Source organism: Neophocaena asiaeorientalis, unplaced genomic scaffold (genome assembly GCF_003031525.2).
Source record: "Neophocaena asiaeorientalis asiaeorientalis breed wild unplaced genomic scaffold, Neophocaena_asiaeorientalis_V1.1 scaffold91, whole genome shotgun sequence".
Lineage (NCBI taxonomy): Eukaryota > Metazoa > Chordata > Mammalia > Artiodactyla > Phocoenidae > Neophocaena > Neophocaena asiaeorientalis.
In genome coordinates, this window is record NW_020173198.1 from 5,164,389 (window position 1) to 5,187,052 (window position 22,664).

The 22,664-nt window shown below is 36.9% G+C and overlaps 1 protein-coding gene across 2 annotated transcripts in view; it reads right to left on the minus strand.

Moving 5' to 3' along the window:
• Positions 1 to 4,020: 4,020 nt before the first annotated feature.
• The window catches only part of RBBP6 (RB binding protein 6, ubiquitin ligase), a 31,263-nt gene continuing 12,619 nt past the window's right edge, over positions 4,021 to 22,664 (minus strand). Inside the window, exons 5-18 of one of the 2 annotated variants that reach the window (XM_024744279.1) lie at positions 21,355 to 21,443; positions 21,144 to 21,240; positions 20,652 to 20,791; positions 17,733 to 17,905; positions 16,195 to 16,298; positions 15,742 to 16,076; positions 13,471 to 13,567; positions 13,292 to 13,370; positions 13,127 to 13,181; positions 11,757 to 11,825; positions 9,302 to 9,664; positions 8,917 to 9,018; positions 6,322 to 8,079; positions 4,021 to 6,018 (exon numbers count right to left, since the gene is read on the minus strand). In XM_024744279.1, coding sequence (XP_024600047.1) covers positions 4,437 to 6,018; positions 6,322 to 8,079; positions 8,917 to 9,018; positions 9,302 to 9,664; positions 11,757 to 11,825; positions 13,127 to 13,181; positions 13,292 to 13,370; positions 13,471 to 13,567; positions 15,742 to 16,076; positions 16,195 to 16,298; positions 17,733 to 17,905; positions 20,652 to 20,791; positions 21,144 to 21,240; positions 21,355 to 21,443 — 5,043 coding nt within the window. In that variant the 3' untranslated portion in view covers positions 4,021 to 4,436. The remainder of the gene's footprint in view (positions 6,019 to 6,321; positions 8,080 to 8,916; positions 9,019 to 9,301; positions 9,665 to 11,756; positions 11,826 to 13,126; positions 13,182 to 13,291; positions 13,371 to 13,470; positions 13,568 to 15,741; positions 16,077 to 16,194; positions 16,299 to 17,732; positions 17,906 to 20,651; positions 20,792 to 21,143; positions 21,241 to 21,354; positions 21,444 to 22,664) is intronic. The other variant, XM_024744280.1, reaches the window with a different exon arrangement.

Genomic DNA, 22,664 nt, shown 5'->3' on the forward strand with positions numbered 1-22,664 from the left:
TTTTTCCTTTTTTTTTTTTTTTTTTTTTTTTTTTTTTCGGTACGTGGGCCTCACTGTTGTGGCCTCTCCTGTTGCGGAGCACAGGCTCCGGACGCGCAGGCTCAGCGGCCATGGCTCATGGGCCCAGCCGCTCTGCGGCATGTGGCATCTTCCCAGACCGGGGCACAAACCTGCGTCCCCTGATGCATCGGCAGGCAGACTCTCAACCACTGCGCCACCAGGGAAGCCCCCCTCATGTTCATTTTTCATTAAATTTGTTATTAATTTTTAGGACACGAAAAAGAATCAGTCTACCAGCTTTATTCATATATCATTAAGCCTAGGTAAAAACATTTATAAGCAATTATTATAATTTTAAGGTGCTAACGTCTCTACAAAAGAATACTTTCTTTTAAATCCTAAATGTATGTCCACTCTTGTATTAGTATCTTTTACTACTAAAGACATTAACAATTAAATTGAGAAAGATTCATACTGGCCAAGCCAATTTCATAGCAAATTACTAAACAGCCACATTGCAAAGTGGAAAAGATTCATGTTGGTGTTGGCTTTAATAAAAGATCACTGTTCACCCTCCAGCTTTAAGTGCATAATGAAATTATCAATAGCTATTTTTAAAGTCTTTAAAAAAATTTTTTTAAAATAAATTTATTTTTGGCTGCATTGGGTCTTCGTTGCTGCACACGGGCTTTCTCTAGTTGAGGTGAGCGGGGGCTACTCTTCCTTGCGGTGCACAGGCTTCTCATTGTGGTGGCTTCTCTTGCTGCGGAGCACGGGCTCTAGGCGCACGGGCTCAGTAGTTGTGGCGCACGGGCTTAGTTGCTCCGCAGCATGTGGGATCTTCCCGGACCAGGGCTCGAACCCTTGTCCCCTGCACTGGGGATTCTTAACCACTATACCACCAGGGAAGCCCTAAAAAGGTCCTTTTAACATGATCTTAAAAATAATCTCAAAGGCCACAAAGACTTGATAAACTATTTATACTTGAGGTTACTGAAAAAATTCACGTGAAATCTTTGAATATTCCTGTTAACCCCATTTCTTTCACATTGTATGCCTGTTATTCACTTCTAGCAGCTCTACATTATTACCCTTTATCAAGGAGTTAAATGGTTTACTTTTATTCAGTTCTCTTTTCATGATCATTCTCAATTCTTAAAAAATGTGAAAAATGTTAATGTCAAAGGGATGTGATTATGACATATAAAAAGAAAAAGCAGGGTACACTATACACATGTATTAGAGAGGCCTTTGTTGTTAAGAGACCCACTGAAGCTAGCTTAAGTAAATGGCAGTGGTGTAAAAGCACTCAGAAGGAAGTTCCAAATCACAGGTTCTGGTCTATGTAGTTTTGTACAATAAGAACAGTGCTCATTAAAGGAATTAAAGGCAGGAGAAAGTGGACAAGACATAGATGAGGACACTTACACAAATCAGGATGCATAAACCATTAACTAGCTTTCTACCTCTCTGAATCCCTGTCCTAAACATTTTGGAGGGCATCTGCTTTCTTCATTTGGCATGCTGAGACTAGCAAAGGAGTTATTTTTAGATTCCTAATTGTAAGGCTTTGGAGTTTCCCCGGCACACTGAAGCAGCTAGTCATTGGAAGGATACTATCACCCAAGTCTATAGTAGCTCAAAAGTTTTTTCCTGTCTTTAAAAAGTTGACATATTCCTGGTTTCCATGATCCATTGAGGGAGACAACCAAACAGAGCCTGTTAGTAAGCACTTTGGTGTTACTATAGCATATTCAGTGATTCTACTGCATCTTGAACATGTATATTGAGGACGGCAGACAGCACTGAGAGAACTCAAAACAATCAAGGTAACTCTCAAACAATGGGTAGGAACTTGTGAAGACAGGCAGAGGAGGAAGGAAATTCCAGCCCGGTGAAACAGCCAATTGAGTTCAGATATAACCTTGTCTTTTTGGAGAGGTTTCCCATGTCCAACACCAAATGGCAGGGGTGAGGTGGACAAGTTAGGCACTAGTTGGAGTACCCAAGGCTGGACTGAACCTTCAGAGGCAGTGTGGAGTTGCCTGCTCAAACCAGCATTAAACAACATGAGCCATCAGGACTTTTAAGGATCAAGTACTGCACCTAGCACCGTACCCGGCACTTATTTCTTAAATTTTCTTTCAAGCCTTTTAATTTTGTTAAGCAGCATGCAGCACCTGTATCTAGATTTGGGGTTTAACCTGTTCAGATACAGCAAGATGGACAAGGGGGAGCAGGTTTTGGGAGTGTTAGCATGTGGCTGAAATGATGGGATATAGGCAACTATAGAAGGAAGGACAATAAAAGAATAACTACGGGATGAGTTGAAACCTCAGGCCAATAGAGAATGGAGCTGAAAAACCAGGTTGCAGATGACATAATGGAGTTTTAAGATGGGAATGGTGACAGATGATTAACAACTCTGGAAAATTGTCATAGGAGTGGACTGCAATTAAAGTGGAGTTGAGCTTGAAATAACAATGCACCTAGGTAATGAAACTGACCTCACATGACAGAATTTATGATAAAAAGTGAGTTCTAGATGCCAAAATCCTCGGTGAACGTGCAAGATATAGTTTAGATTTTCGGTCGAGATTAGTTAAGTATTAAGAGTGTCGTCTTGGGCTTCCCTGGTGGCGCAGTGGTTAAGAATCCACCTGCCAAGGCAGGGGACACGGGTTTGAGCCCTGGTCCAGGAAGATCCCACATGCTGCGGACCAACTAAGCCCACGCGCCTAGAGCCTGTGCTCAAGAGAAGCCACCGCAATGAAAAGCCTGTGCACAACAAAGAGTGGGCCCCACTTGCCGTTAACTAGAGAAAGCCCGCGTGCAGCAACAAAGACCCATCTCAGCCAAAAAATAAACAAGTAATTTTAAAAAAGTGTAGTCTTGCTGGAGTATCTGAAAATACAAGTGGTATGTGTTGTGGGTAGGGTGGGGTGAGGTTGGCAGTAGGTAGAACAGGCATCCCATCCCCAGTGATGGAGATGTCTAGGAATAAAAAAATGTGACTTCAGAAAGTCAAGTCGGTTTCATTTAAAGGCAGCATTTCCCAAACTTAACATTTCCCAAACTTTTCCCAGCACTTCCCAAACTTAACATTTCCCAAACTTAACTCAGTCCTGAACGGCTTTCATAAGGCTAATAGCATTCTTACTATCAGCCTTACAATTTCTCTTTAAATCACTTTTTCCTTAAATATTAAATGCTGCATTACACACATTTAAGTATGTTTGTATACCATCTAAAACCGAGTACCAACAATGGTATACAATACTGTAAATATTGTACTGTATGCTCTGGAAATAATGTATCAAGGCAAGACAGGAAGTTAAAAGTTGCTGCTAATGTAAACCCTTTCCTCTTCTACTACCATAGTCGAATGCCCCCTGCCAAAGTACTTTAGGACCACTACCTCACACTAGAACTGGTCTTTTCCTGCTTTTAGCCATTGTCTTCTTCATCTCCATTTATACAGCTATGTTTCTAAAGTACCATTCTTATCCTACTTCCCGACATCCTTTCAACAGCTTTTTATTGCTTACAATAAACTTCCTAAACCAGAGCCATTAAGGAAATCCACTGTAGCCTTACCTAGTGCTTCTTGCCTCCTATTGCTGCTTGCTTCTGTCAACTGGACAGATTGGGTAGGCCACAGACTGTTGTTATTTAGTACTTTATCAAGGAATTTAATACTCATTTATCAGGGTTTCAAGAAAAATACATAACCATAAACAAATCAAAATTCCTCACCTCTAAAATTCATGTCCAAACTTCTAATTACTATATTTAAAACCCTTCCAGATTTATTCAACCAGATCTCCAATTAACCATGATTTCTTATTTCTGGCCACCTATTACCAGCCCACTAATGAAGTACATTTTCCATGTTTACTTCAGAATTTTACATATACAGTTCAGCTTATACTAAAGCCTCAAAGGATATTTTAAATATGAAAATGGAAGGGGGAAGAGACATGACACACTTTCCTTCAAATAAGGCAGATATTCAACATCTGAAAAGTTTACTGAAAACTTTTATTGTAATCAAAAAGTGACATAACGGAGTTGTAATGAATTCAGCAAATCATTCTGCTGATATTTTAGAACTGATATCACCTTTTGCCAGGCAATTAAAAAAATTCAATGTGAAAATTTCACAGTACAGTAAACTCCACCCCAACTAATTAACGGTGGTTAAAAATAATAGGCCCTAGCAAAACCTCTCATGTTACATGGTCACAACTCACAATTCTGTACAAAAGTTCGTGTTATAAAGCTCTGATGTAAAAATCAAATAATCAAGCAGCAATATTTTAAGTGCAGCACAGGGTCTTCCATATCATTATTTACAAGGCTTGAATCTCTTTACATTATAACAAAATTTAATACAGATGACTTAGTAATTAAGTCAATTTTTAAAATCTGCCCTTTTACACAGTGACAGATTTCACTTTTTGGTCATCCTTCTCCTTCTCCTTTTCTTTATCTTTGCTCTTCTTTGACTTCTTTTTCTTATGTTTGTGTTTTTGGCTTTTTTCCAATTCTACTTCAGTGCCTGCATGTTTCTTATGCTTCTTGTGTTTTTTATGTTTCTTGTGCTTTTTCTTTTCTTTCTTTTTCTTCTTCTTCTTGCTGTCCTGACTTTCTGCAGAGCTAGCACTGCTACTGTGGCTTCGGGTTTGGCTTCCAGAAGGGCTATGACTTCTACTTGGACTGACACTAGGGCTGCTTTGACTCTGGCTCCTGGTTACACCTACCTGGCTGACTGCTGCCATGTCCAGGCTCTCTTTTGCTTTCTCCATTACTTTATCTTTCAGTTCCTTAGAAATTTTCCCTGAAGTTTCTTCCTCTTTTACAGATACATTGCTTTCACTGTCACTTTCATTGTAATCTGGTTCAAAAGCAGCTTCATCAGTTTCTCTAGTTAAGTCAGAGGACAGTCGAGAGGAGTGACTTAACTGGGGTTTAGGCTTGATGGTGTTCTTATCAATTTGCCCAGTAACTTGCTCCTTCTCAATCTGTGGGTCCGGTGGGTTAAGTATATACAGTGATTTATTGCCACTTGACTCTTTATTGTTCTTTGCCTCTAACACGTGTTTCTCACGATCTTTACAGGGATTTTTATCAACAGATTTCATCTCTTCACTTGAACGTTTAGTATCATAAGTGGATTTATGATCATGAGGTTTTTTGTCTCTTGAGGGACTAGAGTTACTTTTTTTGGAATCTCCTGTTCCTTTTTTAGGCACATCTCTCTCCTCCCTTGGCTTAGTTTTTTGTCCAGCTGCAGAGTCTTTACTGCGAGAAGGAGAGTCTTTTCTTCTTGTTAATTCATTCCTTTCATCTCTACGTTTGGAACTTGAATACTCTCTGTTGTCATAATCAGTTTTTTTGTCTCTGTTGGGAGTGAAGTCTTTATTTGAGGAACCTCGAATGGAATCATGCTTATCTTCTTTGCCAGAAGTTCTAGTCTCTTTGGAAGACTGAGACAGACTTTTAAAATTTCCTTGCTCATTCAGACGGTCCAGATTACTATCTTTCTCTGGCTGAGTGCTGTTCTTCCTCTTTTCTTGGTTTTCCTTTTCCAACACTGAATGATCTCGATCTTTGGTTTTCCCTTTTTCACTAGATGCAGAGATTTTTGAACTTTTGACCTCATGCTGTGTAATTTCATGGCTCACTTCCTTGGTGAGTTTCTGAATTTTCTCTGATGACTCATTTTCTTTTTCAGTATATTTGACTGCATTTGATGGTTTAGTGCTAACATTTTTTATAACACTGGCAGGTTTTCCTACACTTGATATAGGCTGTGTGGTGGATTTAGCATCTTCTTCTTCAGATTCAAAGTCATCTTTATCCCATTTGGATTGAGGAACCTGAATCATAATAATGACATCTTCAGCAGGAGCTGTGTTATCATTATTATATTCTTCCATTGTTTTAATGACAGTTCGCTTTGTATCTGTCTTTTCTTCAGCTTTCCGCACAGGACTGCCTCCAGTCGAACTGGTACTAAAAAGAATTAAAATATTTTTTAATTAATGAAGAACTTACAGTTATTAAACATTGATAAGTATAAAAAGACCAACTTAAACTTGATAAATGTCCTTTTAACTTTCAAAAGCCACTTATTTTGCTCTGAGATATAAAGATTTAAGTGTATGATTATATAAAAACAAATGTGGCTCACCCCCAAAATCTACTTATCTTTTAACAATTCTTTTCTTCAAAGACAAGAGTAACCAGCTAACCCCCAACATCAATACATTCTTAATTATCATATTCCACTTTTTCCACCCGCCCATTATCAGATACCTGGTATAATCCACAAGTGTTGAGCTGGATCCTTCAGTTCCAGTCACTTTTCGTCTGACCTTTCCTTTGATTTTTTCTTGTTTAACTTTGCCAGATGTTGACTCCAATTTTTCAGAGGGTTCTTTTGTATTAGATATATTTTCTGTACTTCCAATTTTTTTACCAGTTTCTCTGTTAAGCTTGATTTTTTTGGCTGGAGCAGTTGATGATGAAATTTTGTCTTTTTCAGGCGTCCTATCCAGCTTTTCAATATCAAGTTCCATTTTGCGCTTTGGTGATGGTTTCACTATTTCGGTTACTTCTAATTTAGAGATTTTCATTGAAGATGACTCAAAATCTTTATCTCCACCTTTCTCTTCAGTTTTTCTTTTTCTTTTTTCTCCCTTGCTATCAGGTGGTTTACTCTTATCATTAGGCTTCTTGGTCTTTTCTTCCTTACTAGTTAGCTTCTCTGACTTGACGTCTTTGGAGTAGTCCTTCTTCACTTTTTCCTCTTTGACTGGTTTTGTCTCCTGGTGTTCCTTTACTGACTTAGAGTGAGCTTTTCTGGGGGTACCAATGATCTTTTCATCTTTTTGAGAGGAAGATGATGATTTCACATTGTCAGTCTTTGGAGTCTCCTCTTTGGCTTTTTTAAGTGGAGGTTCAGATCGAGGAGATTTTTCACGCTCTCCATCTAGTTTTTCTTGAGGTCCTTTAGCAGGTTTTGCAACAGTTTCTTTTTTGGACACAGCAGATCCATCATTTTTCCGTTTGGTCTTGTCACCTTTTGCTTTAGGTTTATCTTTTTCTCTCTTGTCTTTTTCAGACACTGATTTAAAAGTAATGGATTCAGCATCCATTGGTTCATCTCTAACAGGTGTAGCATCATCTCTACTTGGGAGAACAAACAATGAGTCTGTTTTATTTTCTTCACCACTTGTTGGTTCTCTTGATTTCCTAGAAGTTTCTAATAACTCTGGGTTTAGAAAGCCTTCACTTTCTTCCCCCTTTCTTCTTTTTCTGTGTTTCTTATGTTTATTTCCTTTACCATCTCCTGAAACATTTTCACTCTCCTTCTCTTTTGACTTTGTATTATCCTTCTGATTGTGACTGTCTCTTGATGAAAGCTTTTCTGGATAGTTGCCACCTATGTTTCGACTTCTATGACTCTGTCCACCAGAGTACTCCTCTCTGCGGCCTCTTGTGAAGGGAGAATTCCTGATATTAAGTGGTAAAAATCTCTCTGGAGAAAAGTTCTCTCTATTTGCTGATGGTCTAGGCTGTGCTCCAGCAGCATAGCCTTTATAATATTTTTCATACCACTCTCTGTATTTTCTCTCCCATTCTCGATAACGTTCTTTTTCAAATGGGTCTCTGAAGTCAACACTCCTCCCGTAATAAGCTTTCATGTCATAAGGTGGTGGAACTTCTCTGTACCTGTTAAAATATTCACGTTCTGTTTCTCCTTGAGGTACATTACGTTTATTAGGAGATTGTCCCCTAAATGCTTGAGGAGATCTTGATCGTGAATGATACCGTCTATATGGGGGTGACCTTGACCTAGATCGATGATACCCGTGCGATCTAGACCGTGAACGGTAATTTCGACTCTTTCCTCTGCCTCTTCTGGGGTATGGAGGTGATCGTGAATAGGAACGAGAATGTGAGCGGCTAAACGATCGAGAATAAGAACGTGATCGTGTTGAACCAGATCTTGATTTAGAATAAGTATATGAACTTCTTGAATAGGATGAACCACTATAGGGAGATTTGGACCTAAAAGCAAAAATAAAACAATAGTTGATAGTTGAGAAATATATACAAAATAAAATACAGACTCTCAGATTTCAGTATGTTCTCCTCATGGTTCATTATTTATTTATATTGTTTCATCTTAGATGATTAAAGAGGCACAGTGACCTCTACTGGAATGGAATAAAGTACACAAAGATCAGAGCAATCACTTGTTATAAAACGAGAGTGAAATCTTAACAATTAGAGTGAAGTGCATTAATGTACCGTGAGTTATATGACCTAGCATTAAATAAAATGCCAATTAAATTTAAACACTACTTCCTATCTGATTATTAAGTAGGAGTAACTTTTTTTGTCCTACGTTGGCCAATAGTCTAGCTTTAAAAGGAACATCTCAAGCATAAAAAATAAGTCTTTTAAACAAACTTCCTGGGAATATTTATAATTCAGTTTTTCTATCAATAAAGCAACTTGTATTCTACTGTTAGTTCATAATCACACAGGTTAATGTTCCAGCAGAAAGCTGTAGCCTTAGGTAAAAGGGGCCTCAGAAATGTAATCTTTGGCTAGTCCACTATTTTTTTCCTTCCACAAACATTTCCCAATTATTTCACACTATAAATAACTTCAAGGGACAAGGGTAATTTAATCCCCATAACTGCTAGTTCTACACAATAGAATTTACAGTGAGATATTTCAATAAACAGATATTGGGAAATAAGCTACATTTCCATTTTTATAAACCTAGACCGAATCAGAAAAATTCCATCACTGCAATGTTACTTATATCCATAGCTAATCCCTGGATATTCAAAGTCCCATTTGTAATTCTGTTGTGAAGGCTTGCAAAACACTAACCTGGAAAATGAGCGCCTACGCTCCTTTTGAATCTTTTTGTATTCCATCAATTCCTTAGCAAAATCATTTGTAAACTCATCTAGCTTGGACTTTTTCTTTTCCCTAGTAAAATAAAGTTAAAGAGCGAAAGTTAACAAAAACCATTTAAGAAAACTAACAAGACAAATGTAATTAGATCATGAATGAAATGAATGAAATTGCCATTAGTTTTCCACTTTAAAACTATAAATAACTAGGAATCCCTGAGGAAGCTGCTTGTATGGCTTGGTTTAATTTTTAGGTGATTTTTCTTATACTAACTGGAAACACTGGAAAATGTTTCCAAAGATACCTATTTAACATCAGAAAATGAAAGTGTAGAGTAATTTCAAATTCAAACACTTACTCTTCTTTTAGTCGTCGTTGCTCTCTATAGAATTCTTCCCTGGACAAAGGTGGTGCTTGTGTTGTTGGGATGGTATTTGAATGAGCTGTCTGTACTCCTGATGACACCCAAGGTGTTGATAAATTGGCCGGAGCTGGAGGAAACCCTGGAGGGGGAACACTATACCCAGCAGGTGGTGGCTGGCCAGGAGGAAACTGAGGAGAAAACTGTGGAGGAGGAACACCTGGAGGGAGAGGAAGCGTGTGGGGAGGAGGAGGATACAAGGGAGGGGGTGGGACAGGTACAAAAACTGGATTTGCTGGTAGTGATGGGCCTTGAGTTCTCTGTGATCTTTCGCTGTGGTGTCGTCCACGGTTTATACTTCTGGAAAAATAAATTCCAAGATATTAAAGCATCTGAGACAAGTAACCTTATCTTTTCTACTCATAATCTTTTCAATCCACAAACAATGGAAAAGAATCAACTATTCAAATAAGCACAGGGACACTGATATTGTTTATATGTAAAAGTAACATCATTTATATGTTAAGAACAACTTTTAAGGCCAGTTAGGGACTGAGATAAGTTTACAAGGTCTTCTTTATATGGAGATGCCATGCTTTTATTTTTTGATAAAAGTTATCTTTTGTGAAGTCCAACTATCACTCCACAATGATCTCATTACTTCCTAATCTGTCATTTAAAGGAACTGACAGGTTAATGTCTCTGTGCCCTATTTCTCCCCAAAATGCCTTCCAAGACCAAAAGTTTAAAATGAAGAAAACCCACTTCCTATAATCTTTTTGAGGAAATAAGACCCTTCAAAGTAGAATAAACATGGGACTTCCCTGCTGGCATGGTGGTTAAGAATCCACCTGCCAGTGCAGGGGACACGGGTTTGATTGCTGGTCTGGGAATATACCACCTGCTGTGGAGAGACTAAGTCCGTGCACCACAACTACTAAGCCTGCATTCTACAACTACTGAAGCCCGCGCGCCTAGAGCCCATGCTCTGCAACAAGAGAAGCCACCACAATAAGAAGCCCATGCCCCGCAACGAAGAGTAGCCCCCCCCTACAAAAAAAAAAAAAAAGAGTAGCCCCTGCTCGCCTCAACTAGAGAAAGCCCGCGTGCAAGCAACAAAGACCCAACACAGCCAAAAACAAACAAACAAACAAAGTAGAATAAATACTAGTTTTAACATTTGTAACTAACAACTGAAAATCTCACTTTTTCTCTCAAAGGGTTAGGTTAAAATTAACAGTGCTGGCCAAAGTTTCTAAATTCTGCCTCATCAAACAAACAGTGGCTTCTTTAAAAAACTGGGCTTATTTCTGTTAAGCTAAAGGGATCTTTAAATTATAGGTAACTGGTATACAATAGCAGCAGCTGGGATTTAGATTTCAGGTCTCTTTTCAGAGTCTGATTAGTAAATATTATCTTCTTATTAAATGTGTGATCTAACAACAAAACAGTAGTTATCTTTCATAAGCTTAGCAATTCTCTTTGGAGTACTAGAAGATACCCTTAAGTATGACCTAGATAGTAAGAACTCTATGGCTCACTTCTTAGATTAACACTGCTTGTGCATCTTCTGGGCAAGGGCCCCTAACAATCTTCTGTCTAACCTTTTGGAAGAGAAGATGGTAGAAGATGGGGATAACTGAGTCTAGGGGAGAAATAAATCCAAGTCTTCTTCGCATTTGGGAGCTGAGCTCGTTAACATCCATCTTAAATTAAATCGACACCTTAGTTTGTCTGGGCCTTACTGTCCGCCCTCTACACTCAACAGAGTAAATGTAAGCCAGTATTCTGCTGTGTGCTGACAGGGAGAAAGTAGTGCTTGGGAAGAAGTAGTAAAGATGTAGCCTTAAAAAACCATTTAAAAATAAATAAATAAAAATAAAAAAATTTTAAAAATTTAAAAAACCATTTAAAACATTAAATGTAGGGACTTCCCTGGTGGCGCACTCGTTAAGAATCCGCCTGCCAATGCAGGGGACATGGATTCAAGCCCTGGTCCAGGAAGATCCCACATGCCGTGGAGCAACTAAGCCCGTGCGCCATGACTACTGAGCCTGCGCACTAGAGCCCATGTGCCACAACTACTGAGTCCACGTGCCACAACTACTGATGCCCGTGTGCCTAGAGCCCGTGCTCCACAAGAGAAGCCACAGCAATGAGAAGCCCACACATGGCAACGAAGAGTAGCCCCTGCTCGCCGCAGCTAGAAAAAGCCTGCGTGCAGCAATGAAGACCCAACACAGACAAAACTAAATAAATTTATATATATATATAAAATATTAAATGTAATCTATTCTTTTATAGGCCTCTTAAGGGCAACTACTTAAGATTTAAGTGAGGAAAGTATAAACCAAATGAACCCACTCTCCCTACCACTATTGTGCTTTAATTTGTGTTATATTTTTCAGTGTGTCATCAGATTACTGTTTTTCAAGATTTTTAGCAAGCCTACCTGTAGCAGCTTCTCTCCCCTCTTCTAATTTGCTGTGGTGGAGACACCAGATATCCAAGCTTGTTGGAACTGTGTGGAAAGAAGGATAAAATAGGCTTGAGTATTATACACACCTTTTCGTGTGTAGACTTTAATATACCTATTTTAACTATTCTGAAAACTTTTCCTTACTCCCTGATCCTGATTCTTAAACTTGTTTCAGACAGAGATATGATCAAGTGTTATATTTACTTAAAATGAAATATTCTTTCTGATTAACATATTATAAACAATTAAGCTTCAATATATATTTTATGTAATATTGTATTTTAATTAGCATTCTATAAGTTACTCTATGAACTTATTGTTATAGAAAAGGAAAAGAGCTCTTTTATCTGCTGGACACTATGCAGAGGCATTTGACATGTGAGGTAAGTAGCACCATTCCAATTCTACAGATGAGGGAGGCAATGGAGGCTGAGAAGTAGAATCACATACCCTTCTCACATAGCTAGCAAATGCAGGAGATGGGACTCAAACCCAGGTCTGTCTCCAAATCCCGTGTTCTTTCTACTGATATATTCTGCTAGTCTCTCAACTAACATACTTTTTCTATAAGAAGTTTGGTTTATCTTTCAAACAAAAAGATTAAGTTTTAGAATATAAGCCAGTTTACATAAATATATGAGCCCATTTATATGGGTCACATAAACAAAAATAATTATATAAAAACAATAAATAAATCTGATTTTTAATGCCATAGAACATCCTATAGAAGATCAAAGTTCTTAGTACTCCAGGGTAGAAAATCATACCCTAAAGAATTTTTTGTTTTTTTCTTCTGGGAGACGGAAGGACTTATTACTTGCAGCAGTAAGGAGAACACCAGGGATCATTCACAAAGCAGTGTCTCCCACACCCTACAGATTTTAATATGCAATAAAATTTCATTAACATAGCTAGTCAAAATGAGAAATTTTGTGTTTGACAGACTTTAATCTTATTATGTGTTTATTTACTCAAATCAAAAACATCCAAATTAAAGAGGGAAGTTTAATCTACCAGCATAATAACTGATTCAGTATTTAAAATATTCTTTCAAGTAATTCTTATCTGTTCATTAACTGAGATTCTGCCAAGATCACCATTTGTTAAGTCATAAAAGTAAAAAGGATTTACATTTTATTATTATAGAAAAGAATTACTAATTTTTTAAGAAGAATTCTTCATATAGTCTTGAATTTGTGACATTTTACATAAAAACTGTGTTAACATGGCATATACAAGAGGAGTTCACAGTAAAAGACACTCAGCACACACTGCTGAGATTGTAATTTCCATCATCCGGTTTGAAAGCAATCATCTGAAGATTATTTGAGACATATACTTACTGTTCCCAACCTGGTCGACCACCACCTGGACGAGCAGTGTTTATTCTTACTGGACCTTGGAAACAAAAATAAACAAAACCAATAAGTAAATATAAAATTACAGGTTAAATAAAGTTAAAATTATTTTTTAAGGAAAAAAGTTCAAACCAAAATGATTTTACTCACCAGTTGTAGGGATCAATTGTCCATGCAATAATGACTGTCCAAGCAAAGATGGGGTTCCAAGTACAGGCACCTGGTAACCCTTTAGGAAAAAACCAAAAAGGTATAGTTAAAAAAACAAAACAAAAAACTCTACTGTAATAATAATAATAAAAAAATCTTTAAAAGCCAGTGAAACTTACCTTCTCTTCCATAAGGGCAGTAATTGCAATCGAAGAGGCTCCCTTTGAATGTTCAGATGCAAGCGCTGCAGCTGGCAGTATTTTATTATCAGAATCCCTAGATCATAATATAATTTACAAAACATTAAAAAGTCACCAGAAATGGAGGATTAAAGTTACAAACTTCCAGTTATATAAGATAAATAAGTACTTGAGACGTAATGTACAACATGATGACTATAGCTAACGCAGCTGTATGGTATACAGGAAAGCTGTTAAGAGAGCATAGATCCTGAGTTCTCATCACAAGGGAAAAGAATTTTTTTTCCTTTTTATTGTATTTACACATGAGAAGACAGATGTCAGCTGAACCTACTGTGGTAATTATTTCACAATATATGTAAGTCAAATCACTGTACTGTATGCCTTAAACTTATACAGTGATGTATGTCAATTATTTCTCGATAAAACTGGAAAAAAATAGGCAATATTTTCCATATTTTTGAAAAAAATTCCATGTTACAAGGATCTGAGTCATATTTAAGAGGCCTCTAAATATAATACTTGCAAAGTTTGAAAAATAATAGACCTGAAGGAAATGTCTGCATTACACAAATATTCTTATTTCGGGAATACATAATCTGTGATAATAGGATTATAAAGTTTACTTCTGCATGTAATGAGTAAAAATTATCAAAGGAAAATAAAGAGTAAAAATCATATCGTGTTACTGTTCATCCATCACACTTGCATTAAGATGAGTTACATCAAAGATGATGAAAACTTCTGGGGAAAGTGAGAGAGGACTGGACTTTTGAAGAGTTCTTCGTATGTAAGTGAAATGTAAAATGAAGAAGCCTCCTTAAGAAGTACAATCGGGCTTCCCTGGTGGCGCAGTGGCTGGGGGTCCGCCTGCCGATGCAGGGGACGTGGGTTCGTGCCCTGGTCCGGGAGGATCCCGTGTGCCACAGAGCAGCTGGGCCCGTGGGCCATGGCCGCTGGGCTTGCACGCCCGGGGCCTGTGCTTCGCAATGGGAGGGGCTGCGGCGGTGAGGGGCCCGTGTACCGCAAAAAAAAAAAAAAGTACAATCTATGATAGATATGACAGAAATTGGTTCAGTTTTAAGACTAGTAAAGCTAAAAAAAAAAAAACTTGAGAGACAAAATAAATAAATAAAGGATTAAGAGTAAATTCTACTTCCACCTCTACCACTAAATCAAAAGGGTAACCTTAGATAAGTCAATGAACTCTCTGGGCCTTATTCCCACTATCAATCAAATAAAAGGCTGAAATAGGTTAAGTGGGATTTAAAAAAAATTTTTATTTTATTCAAGTATAGCTGATTTATAATGTTAATTTCTGCTGTACAGCAAAATGATTCAGTTATACATATATATACATCCTTTTTCACATTCATTTCCATTATGGTTTATTACATGATATTGAATATACAGTTCCCTGTGCTATACAGCAGGACCTTGTTTATCCATCCTATATATAATACTTTGCAGGGATTTCTTAAATATACTTGTAAAGGTCCTACTCCTAAAGACTTTGTTTCTGGGAACAAACCCCTGGCATCTATTTTTTAAAAGCTGGTTGATTTTTTAAGCTTTATGAGCCATTGGACTATAAAGGTCCCTTTCATTTCAGGAGTGGTAGGATTTAAGTGAGTTTTCACTACTCTCCTACATAATTATGCTCCAAAACAATTATTTCTTGACCTCTCTACTTCTACCAGTATTTCATCCCCTCTTTCTCTATTTATCCAAATTGTTCTTAGTTCTGCTCAAATCTACTGTTTTCTAATAACACCATAAGAGGTGACCGTAAGTGACCTCTCCCTCTTGTGAACTGCAGAGCTGTCATGGGATATTATTCAACATTTAATGTGACTTGCTGGCAATGTATATAGTTTTTGACCTTGGGATGCTTAATAATTTGCAAATGAATCTCCTTCATTTGTCTGTTCCTCCAGTAAAACTTAGCCATTTCTTTCTTTTTTGTTTTTTTTTTTTAATTTGGCTGTATCGCGTGGCTTGTGGGATCTTAGCTCCCCAACCAGGGATCGAACCTGGGCCCCAGCTGTGCAAGTGCCAAGTCCTAACCACTGGACTGCCAGTGAATTCCCAAAGACTAGGTCATTTCTTACAAGTCATCCACCTTACTGAGCACAGTGGGATGCAACAGACTGAAGGTCACTAAAACAACTGTTAAAGCAATATACAATAAAAAAAAACTACATCACTGATCTCACTTGTTTCCTAACAGCGAGAAATACATCGACTTACCGAAAAGGTCCATCTGATTTTTCTGAGTGGACTGATATGGAGACTGTTGCAGTTATATCAGGTACAGGGGCTGGGGTAGAAGATGGATTTCCAGGCACAGGAGGGGCCAAGGAAGACTGATTAGAGGTTAATGAAGATATGGATGGAGCCGGGTGAGTTGATGATGTCACTGGAATCATCAGAGGATCTTGTTGTCTTGATATTGGAGATCTCATCAGAGGTTGTAGGTTCCGTTGAATGAGTGGTCTTGGAGGTGGTAGTTGGGGTGGGGGTGGAGGTAACTGTTTTCTTAGTCTTTTCGTATAACCAGTTTCATTTTTGAAGTTATTAACAGCCTACAGACACCAATCATAAAAATGCAGAAAAATGTAATGTAGTATTTACTCAAGTATGGTTAAATCAATTAAAAGATTTTTTAAAATTTTTCATAAAGAGTGATACAAATATAGCTACCTGTCGTAAGAACTTATTGGCAATTAAAGCATCAGGAGAGACATCATTCTGATGACATGTTGGACATGTATGTTCATCTGATTCCAAGAGAGCTGTCCTTATACCTATGTATAAGATTTTAAATATTAACAAAAGCATAGTTAGGAACCCAGTTTTTACTGAATGAATTAAAAAGACAGTTTACATGTGTTCAGTTACATTACTGTTTTTCAAGCACACATCACTAACCATTTCTATTCTTAGATTAAGAAATTTAAAAGTAAAATTTCTCGCCTGATAGCACTCCTCTGCTCTAATCTCTCTCTATCTTAAAAACAGAAGTAATGGATATAAGCTAAACAAACATTTAAACTGAGAGAAAAGATGCTCTTTCCCAAATACCATTCTCTTTGTTTAGCCAGTAATCGGAATATTATAGGGAAAAAAAAAAGAAAAGAAATAGTCTAGAAAGAGACAAAAACATTATATGGCTAATATAGGGCTTTTAAAAAAGCATCACTTGGGAATTCCCTGGTGGTCCAGTGGTTAGGACTCCGCACTTTCACTGCTGAGGGCCCGGGTTCAATCCCTGGTAGGGGAACTAAGATCCCACAAGGTATGTGGTGCTAAGAAAAAAAGCATCACTAGAAAAGGGCATTATAAATAACAGAAGCACTATTCAGGCAAGAAATCAGAGACATCGATAGCACAGCAGGTAAGAACCAACACTAAATTATAGATGCACTGACTATGCTTCAGTGTTGCAAAAAATCCAATCATAAGTGGTCTGTTAAATTCAAGACACACTCTGAAACAACTTTTAAGTGACCTCTTCTTGACTTTGGTCTTCACTGAAGAGGGCCCATAAAAAAGATCTGTATTCCAAAACTACCTTTATTTTGTGGCCGTGCAACCAGGGATCAAACCTGCGTCCTCTGCAGTAGAAGTGTGGAATCCTAACCACTGGACTGCCAGGGAAGTCCCCCCAAACTATCTTAAGAAATGATGAAGACCAGAGCAGGACTGAGCAATGAAATTTTCAGATGATGTAAGAAGGGACAAACTTAAGATAAGTGGCAGAAAAAAAGCAAGTGCTAATAGAATATAAATGATTCACAAGTAACGCCCTGGCAAATGTTGGGTAATATCTTTACAGAGTAGTTCTCAATCACACTTAAGAATTTTAGAATAAGCTATTTTTCACATTCCTAGAAAGGGACTTAGATATCATTTAAAAGTACTTCTAGAATATCTAAAGCCCAAAAGGCTTTTAAATTTCTGTATACCATTTAAAACACAGAGGAAATAAAAATCCTACATTTTATAAAACCTCAGTAAAGTCACCTTGATGAAGGTAAAGAATGTGGTCAATTCTAATATTTAAAAGGACAAGGAGGTTGTTTTTTTTTAAAAAAAAGTAGCAACAAAAAGTTATTAAATGCTCATTGATTAATTTATCAATAATTCATATTATTAAAATATACAATATTGCTAACAGCCTTTCCAAGGAAATACACATACTCTAAATTATGTATTGTCAAAGATTCAACATTTCTTACATTCATCACAATAACTATTTCCACAGCATGGAATGACAACAGCATCAGTCATAATATCTTTGCAGATGAGACACAACAATTCATCTGGGATAGGATCATCTTCTTCTGAAGATGATGATGGTTCCTCTGGTAAAAAAGGTGGTTTTTCTTTTTTCCCAATTGCATATGCTTCTCTGTAAAAGAAAGTTTTAGTGTTTTAACATTGTTAAGGCAAAGTATTTCCAAAAAAATTTATATATTCTACTATACCATAATGGGTACTTATCATTCAGTACAATGTCAAATCAGTTTATATAATTGTGTACCTCCCAAAATAAGGGAGCAGTTATGAACATCCTCCCCGAACAAAAAGATATAAAACAAAATCCTAAACAAGTATAACAAAAAAGAAAAAAAATGCTATGAAAGTGGCTAAAAGGATCTTAGAATCTGTAACTAAGAACTGTAACTAAGTTCTGTAGAATCTGTAACTAAGAACTGAGAGCCAGAGAAGTAAAGCGACACAATCAGTGCCACAAAGTTATATTTATATGGGTGGCAGAGACGGGATTTGAGCTTAAGCTATGACAACACCCTAATCACTATTTTCTGTACTACCATGTTTCTTGGGGGAAAAAATTGTTTTTTCTTCCTCCATAGTCTAACAGTCCCCAAAACTTGTGAAGGTACTAATGTGAATACCACAATATGGGAAACTAAAATTGGAACTGACATTACACAATTAAGGGGGATAATTCAAGGGAAATATGTCACTAATCACACCAGTAATTAATAGCCAGAATTAGACTTCAAAACAATGGTCTACTATACTTAACATTTTAAGAGAGATTAATCTATTTACAGTCAATTAAGAAATATTCATGACTTAAATATTAAAAATATGTGTAAAAAATTTAAAGGAACACCTCATTAGATATTTGGAGGTCCATTTTTCGTAGAAATGTACTTTGCAGAAATGTTGGGTATTAAATATACTAAAAATAAAAAACCAAAATATTCTATTCTCAGACTTATCACCAGTGCTTCCAACACCCTCATCTTTGTAATCAGGCACATTTGTAAAACACAGGCATTCCCAGAGAAATCCTTTCTGTTTCATTCAGGAACAGAGTGTGTTCATCTCAAATGCTAAAATGAAAGACTCTCATCTGGACAGAGCAGGGTACCTTAGGTGTGTTATTTGTGTTGCAGTTGCTCCACAGACATCACCACGATTCCAGAAATATGTATCAATTTGCTTATGCCCCATTGTTCCCAATTTGTGAAAGAGGAGTCTCCCACTGCCCAAAAGAGAGAAAAGAAAAAAAAAAAAAAAGAGGAGAAGAGAGGATAGAAAAAGAAACAGAAGAAGAGTCTAAGTTGCTTATCAGTGGTGTTAGTGGAGAAGGTGAAAGTTTCATTTAAAATATTTGGGTTCCCATTTTCCCCAGTATTTGCTGTGTGTTTGGCACAGATGGGCTTTTGTATTTCAGTATTCAAAAGCAATGAAGTTAATTATTAGTAGGGGTTCACAGGTGATGTTAACTTTTCCAACACAAATTTCTATTTAAATACTTTAATATCTACATATTATATTAATATGTAGCCGTCTGCTCTTAAATTGTGTCTGTAAAAGTCATCAATTTCAACCTAAAGCTGTTTGGGATCATGTATGAAATGTCTGAATTAGAAACAGCGTAACAACAAATTGCTCTAAGATGAACCACAAAAACACAGGATGGTAGACTGATAAAAAATAGATGGGAGTGAAGTTGAGAAAGTGAGTAAGGTTGGGAGTTTAGGAAAACATTAATTCTCATCTGTGAACTACAACAATGTATTTACCTACTCAAAAACAATCTTTTTTCAGTATCATTCTGTAAGCATAGCCATTTTCATCATCCTTACCTGCTCACCACATCTGACAATATAGCATGAAGCTGAGGAAAACTGTTCTTAATATACATTTTGTCACTAAGAACATGGACATCTACTCTCTAAATTGATGTTTCTCAAGGTATGCCCTAAGGATCCCCTAAACTCATAATCTCCTTGAGGACTTGTTAAAAAATGCAGACTCAGAGTCTCATCATATAATCCCTGGGGGCGGGGCAGGGTACCTAGGTTATTTAACACACTTTTGTAAGAGATTCTTATGCACGATTAAGTTAGCGAACCATATTCCAAAGAACACTTAGTATTGTGTTTTATATTGTGAGACTTTACAACTGTTGATGGTAATCAAAAAGGTAATTAAATGTATTAATAAAAGCATATAAAATGGGAAGTTACCTAGTTGAACTATGCCTCTAGGTTTACTGTCTATTCATTTCATTAAAAATTGGCTCATAAAATAAAATCTGAAAACACATTAAAAATAAGCATTAAGGTATAGCTTATAGAGCTATAGCCGATCTGAACTAATGGTTTATAAAATAAACCACACTTCAGAATCTTAAGACTCACACAGTACATCCAAAATTATTCAAGATACCTCAGCATTTCCTTTAATCTTGGCACTTAAATTTGCCTTGATATATTGCAGAACTTTTATTCTTAACCGTCCTGCTTCTCAGAAAGTTTAAGATACTTGTCTTGTTCTTTTAAAGGATGCAAACAGCATATAAGACTATGTGGGAGTATGTATGTGAATGAAGAAGAAAGCAGGGAATGACAGAAAAAGAAAAATTAGAAGATCACAAGGGAAGTGGCACTCACTGGCAGCAAAAAAACCCCCAAATCCATTTTAAATTTGCTTTAAATGGAGCAGACTGCAGCCTCTCATTCTTAACACAGAAATGCAACATGTGGAGACTAAGTCTTGGTATACAACGTTCATAAGGAATCCAAGTAGCCAACTTACAAGCCCAAGATTAAATAAAACACTATCACCTGGACTGACTGTAGTCTCCATAGATCATTCCTAATTTGAATACTTACGCATCTATAGTTGGTATTGCATATTTTCCAGTGTTGGTAAGCATTGCACCTTTCATGTTAGGATCTTTCACCTCCATCATAAAACTTCTGGGAATTCCAGTGCTCTTTTTAATCCTAGGACCAGATTCAAAGTTCTTATCCTATATGTATGGGAAAGGAGAGAGGAGGAAGAGAAAAAGCAGTTACCTTTATTTAATATTAGCTAACACGCAGTGCTATCATATATGATCTCATTTAATCCTCACAACAGCCATGTGAGGTAAGTACTATTATTACCTCCATTTCACAGAGAAGAAATAACAGGCTTGGAGAAATCAAGTAACTTGCTCACTCAGTGGCAGTGTCAAGATTTGAAGCCTGGCAGTTTGGCTCTAAAAGCTATGCTCATTTGCCGTTTTAATAGAGAAGGCAGTATTTACCAAGAAAAATAATATGGCTAAGAAAAGATTTTAAGAAAAATAAGGTGTATCATAGTTTCTACTTTGAACTTACCCCATTTGTTGGGCAATTCTTAATATAATGGCCAGGTTTACCACAACGGAAACAAGTATAAGATGGAGGTGGTGGACCTAGAGGTTTCTTCATGTAACTGAAAGGGGAAAAAAAAATTACATGTACACAAAGAGTTGAAAAAAATGCTTTTGATATGGGGGGGAGACCCCACCCCAAAGTACCTATTAGTTTAAAGTATTTATGAACTTACTTGACTGGGTCGTATTCATGGCCAGATTGCGACATCATTGCTTTAATTTTATCTTCTTCAGAAGCATTGGCTTCAGCCAGATTGGCAGTCTGTTTAACAGGTAATTATTTGACACACACATTAGAAACACATTTAAGACCACACAGCCAAAGACAACACCACTCATCCTGTAAAGAGCAGTATCTAATCTTGCATAAAAACAGTTATTTACAAGTATAACCTAGAAGACGCACTGGGAGTTCATTAGGTCATTACATGATGTTTGGGTGTCTATGGTGCTGAAGAAAGTCTTTCTGGGGGCACTCAAACCTTAGACCCTGTTTGTACCTTACATTTAAGATTTGCACACTACTCTTCTAAGAGTTAAAAACTGAGATTAAGCTAGGAGAGAAACACTTGATGTTTTTAAGTCTTAAAAACAGTTCAAGTGTCACAGCATTAAGCATCAAATGTCAAGCATATAACTTGGAGGTAGGGTTGGGGGTAGAACAACTGAACATATTATGCAGCAGATACTACAAGTCAGAAGGCTCTTTAGGTAGTGGTGTCAAATTTCAAACTAAGTGCAAAGCACATGCACTCACTGAGCATTCAAATTTTAAATCCAACTCTCCAAAGATTTATGAACTTTAAGGTATTACATACAATAGTCTAGATATAAGCAGGGTCTAAGGGAGTGAGTCCTAATAACTTGAATCTTCAAGCATCTAGCACTCATATCAGCCATTCATTAGGTTTTAGCTTTACATTCATCCACAAAACAAGCAACCAGTTTTAACACTTTATTGTAATTTTATATACAAAGAATGCTTAACATTAACAGAGCTTAAAACAACAGCAACATTTACAGAAAACTGGATTACAGATGTTGAACAACTAATTTGTTTGAACCCAAACAGTAACTTACAGATAGTTTAAAAAAAAAAAAAAAATCCCCCAAACCTCCAAAACTCCGCAACTGCTTCCCACAAAGAAACAATGGTAGGAATAGACCAAAACTCAAATATGGTCCTTACAGTACACATGAATTAAAACAGTGAACTATAAATTGCTAAAGATGTTAACTCTATGCTAAACCACTTTGCATTAAAAAATTATAGAGATTGGTTTTAGCCCACTTCATGTTTTAGAATCATCAACTTTAATGTTTACTTTTCCCACAACAGGAACTTAAAAAGCTGTATTTGTTACTAGGACATTTTGGGGGATACATTCTAGGGGATAAGGACAAAACCTATAACAAAGCCAAAGACAAGATAGGGACAGCACTAATGGAAAACTCATCTAACTCATTAACCTCGGTTGCTAAA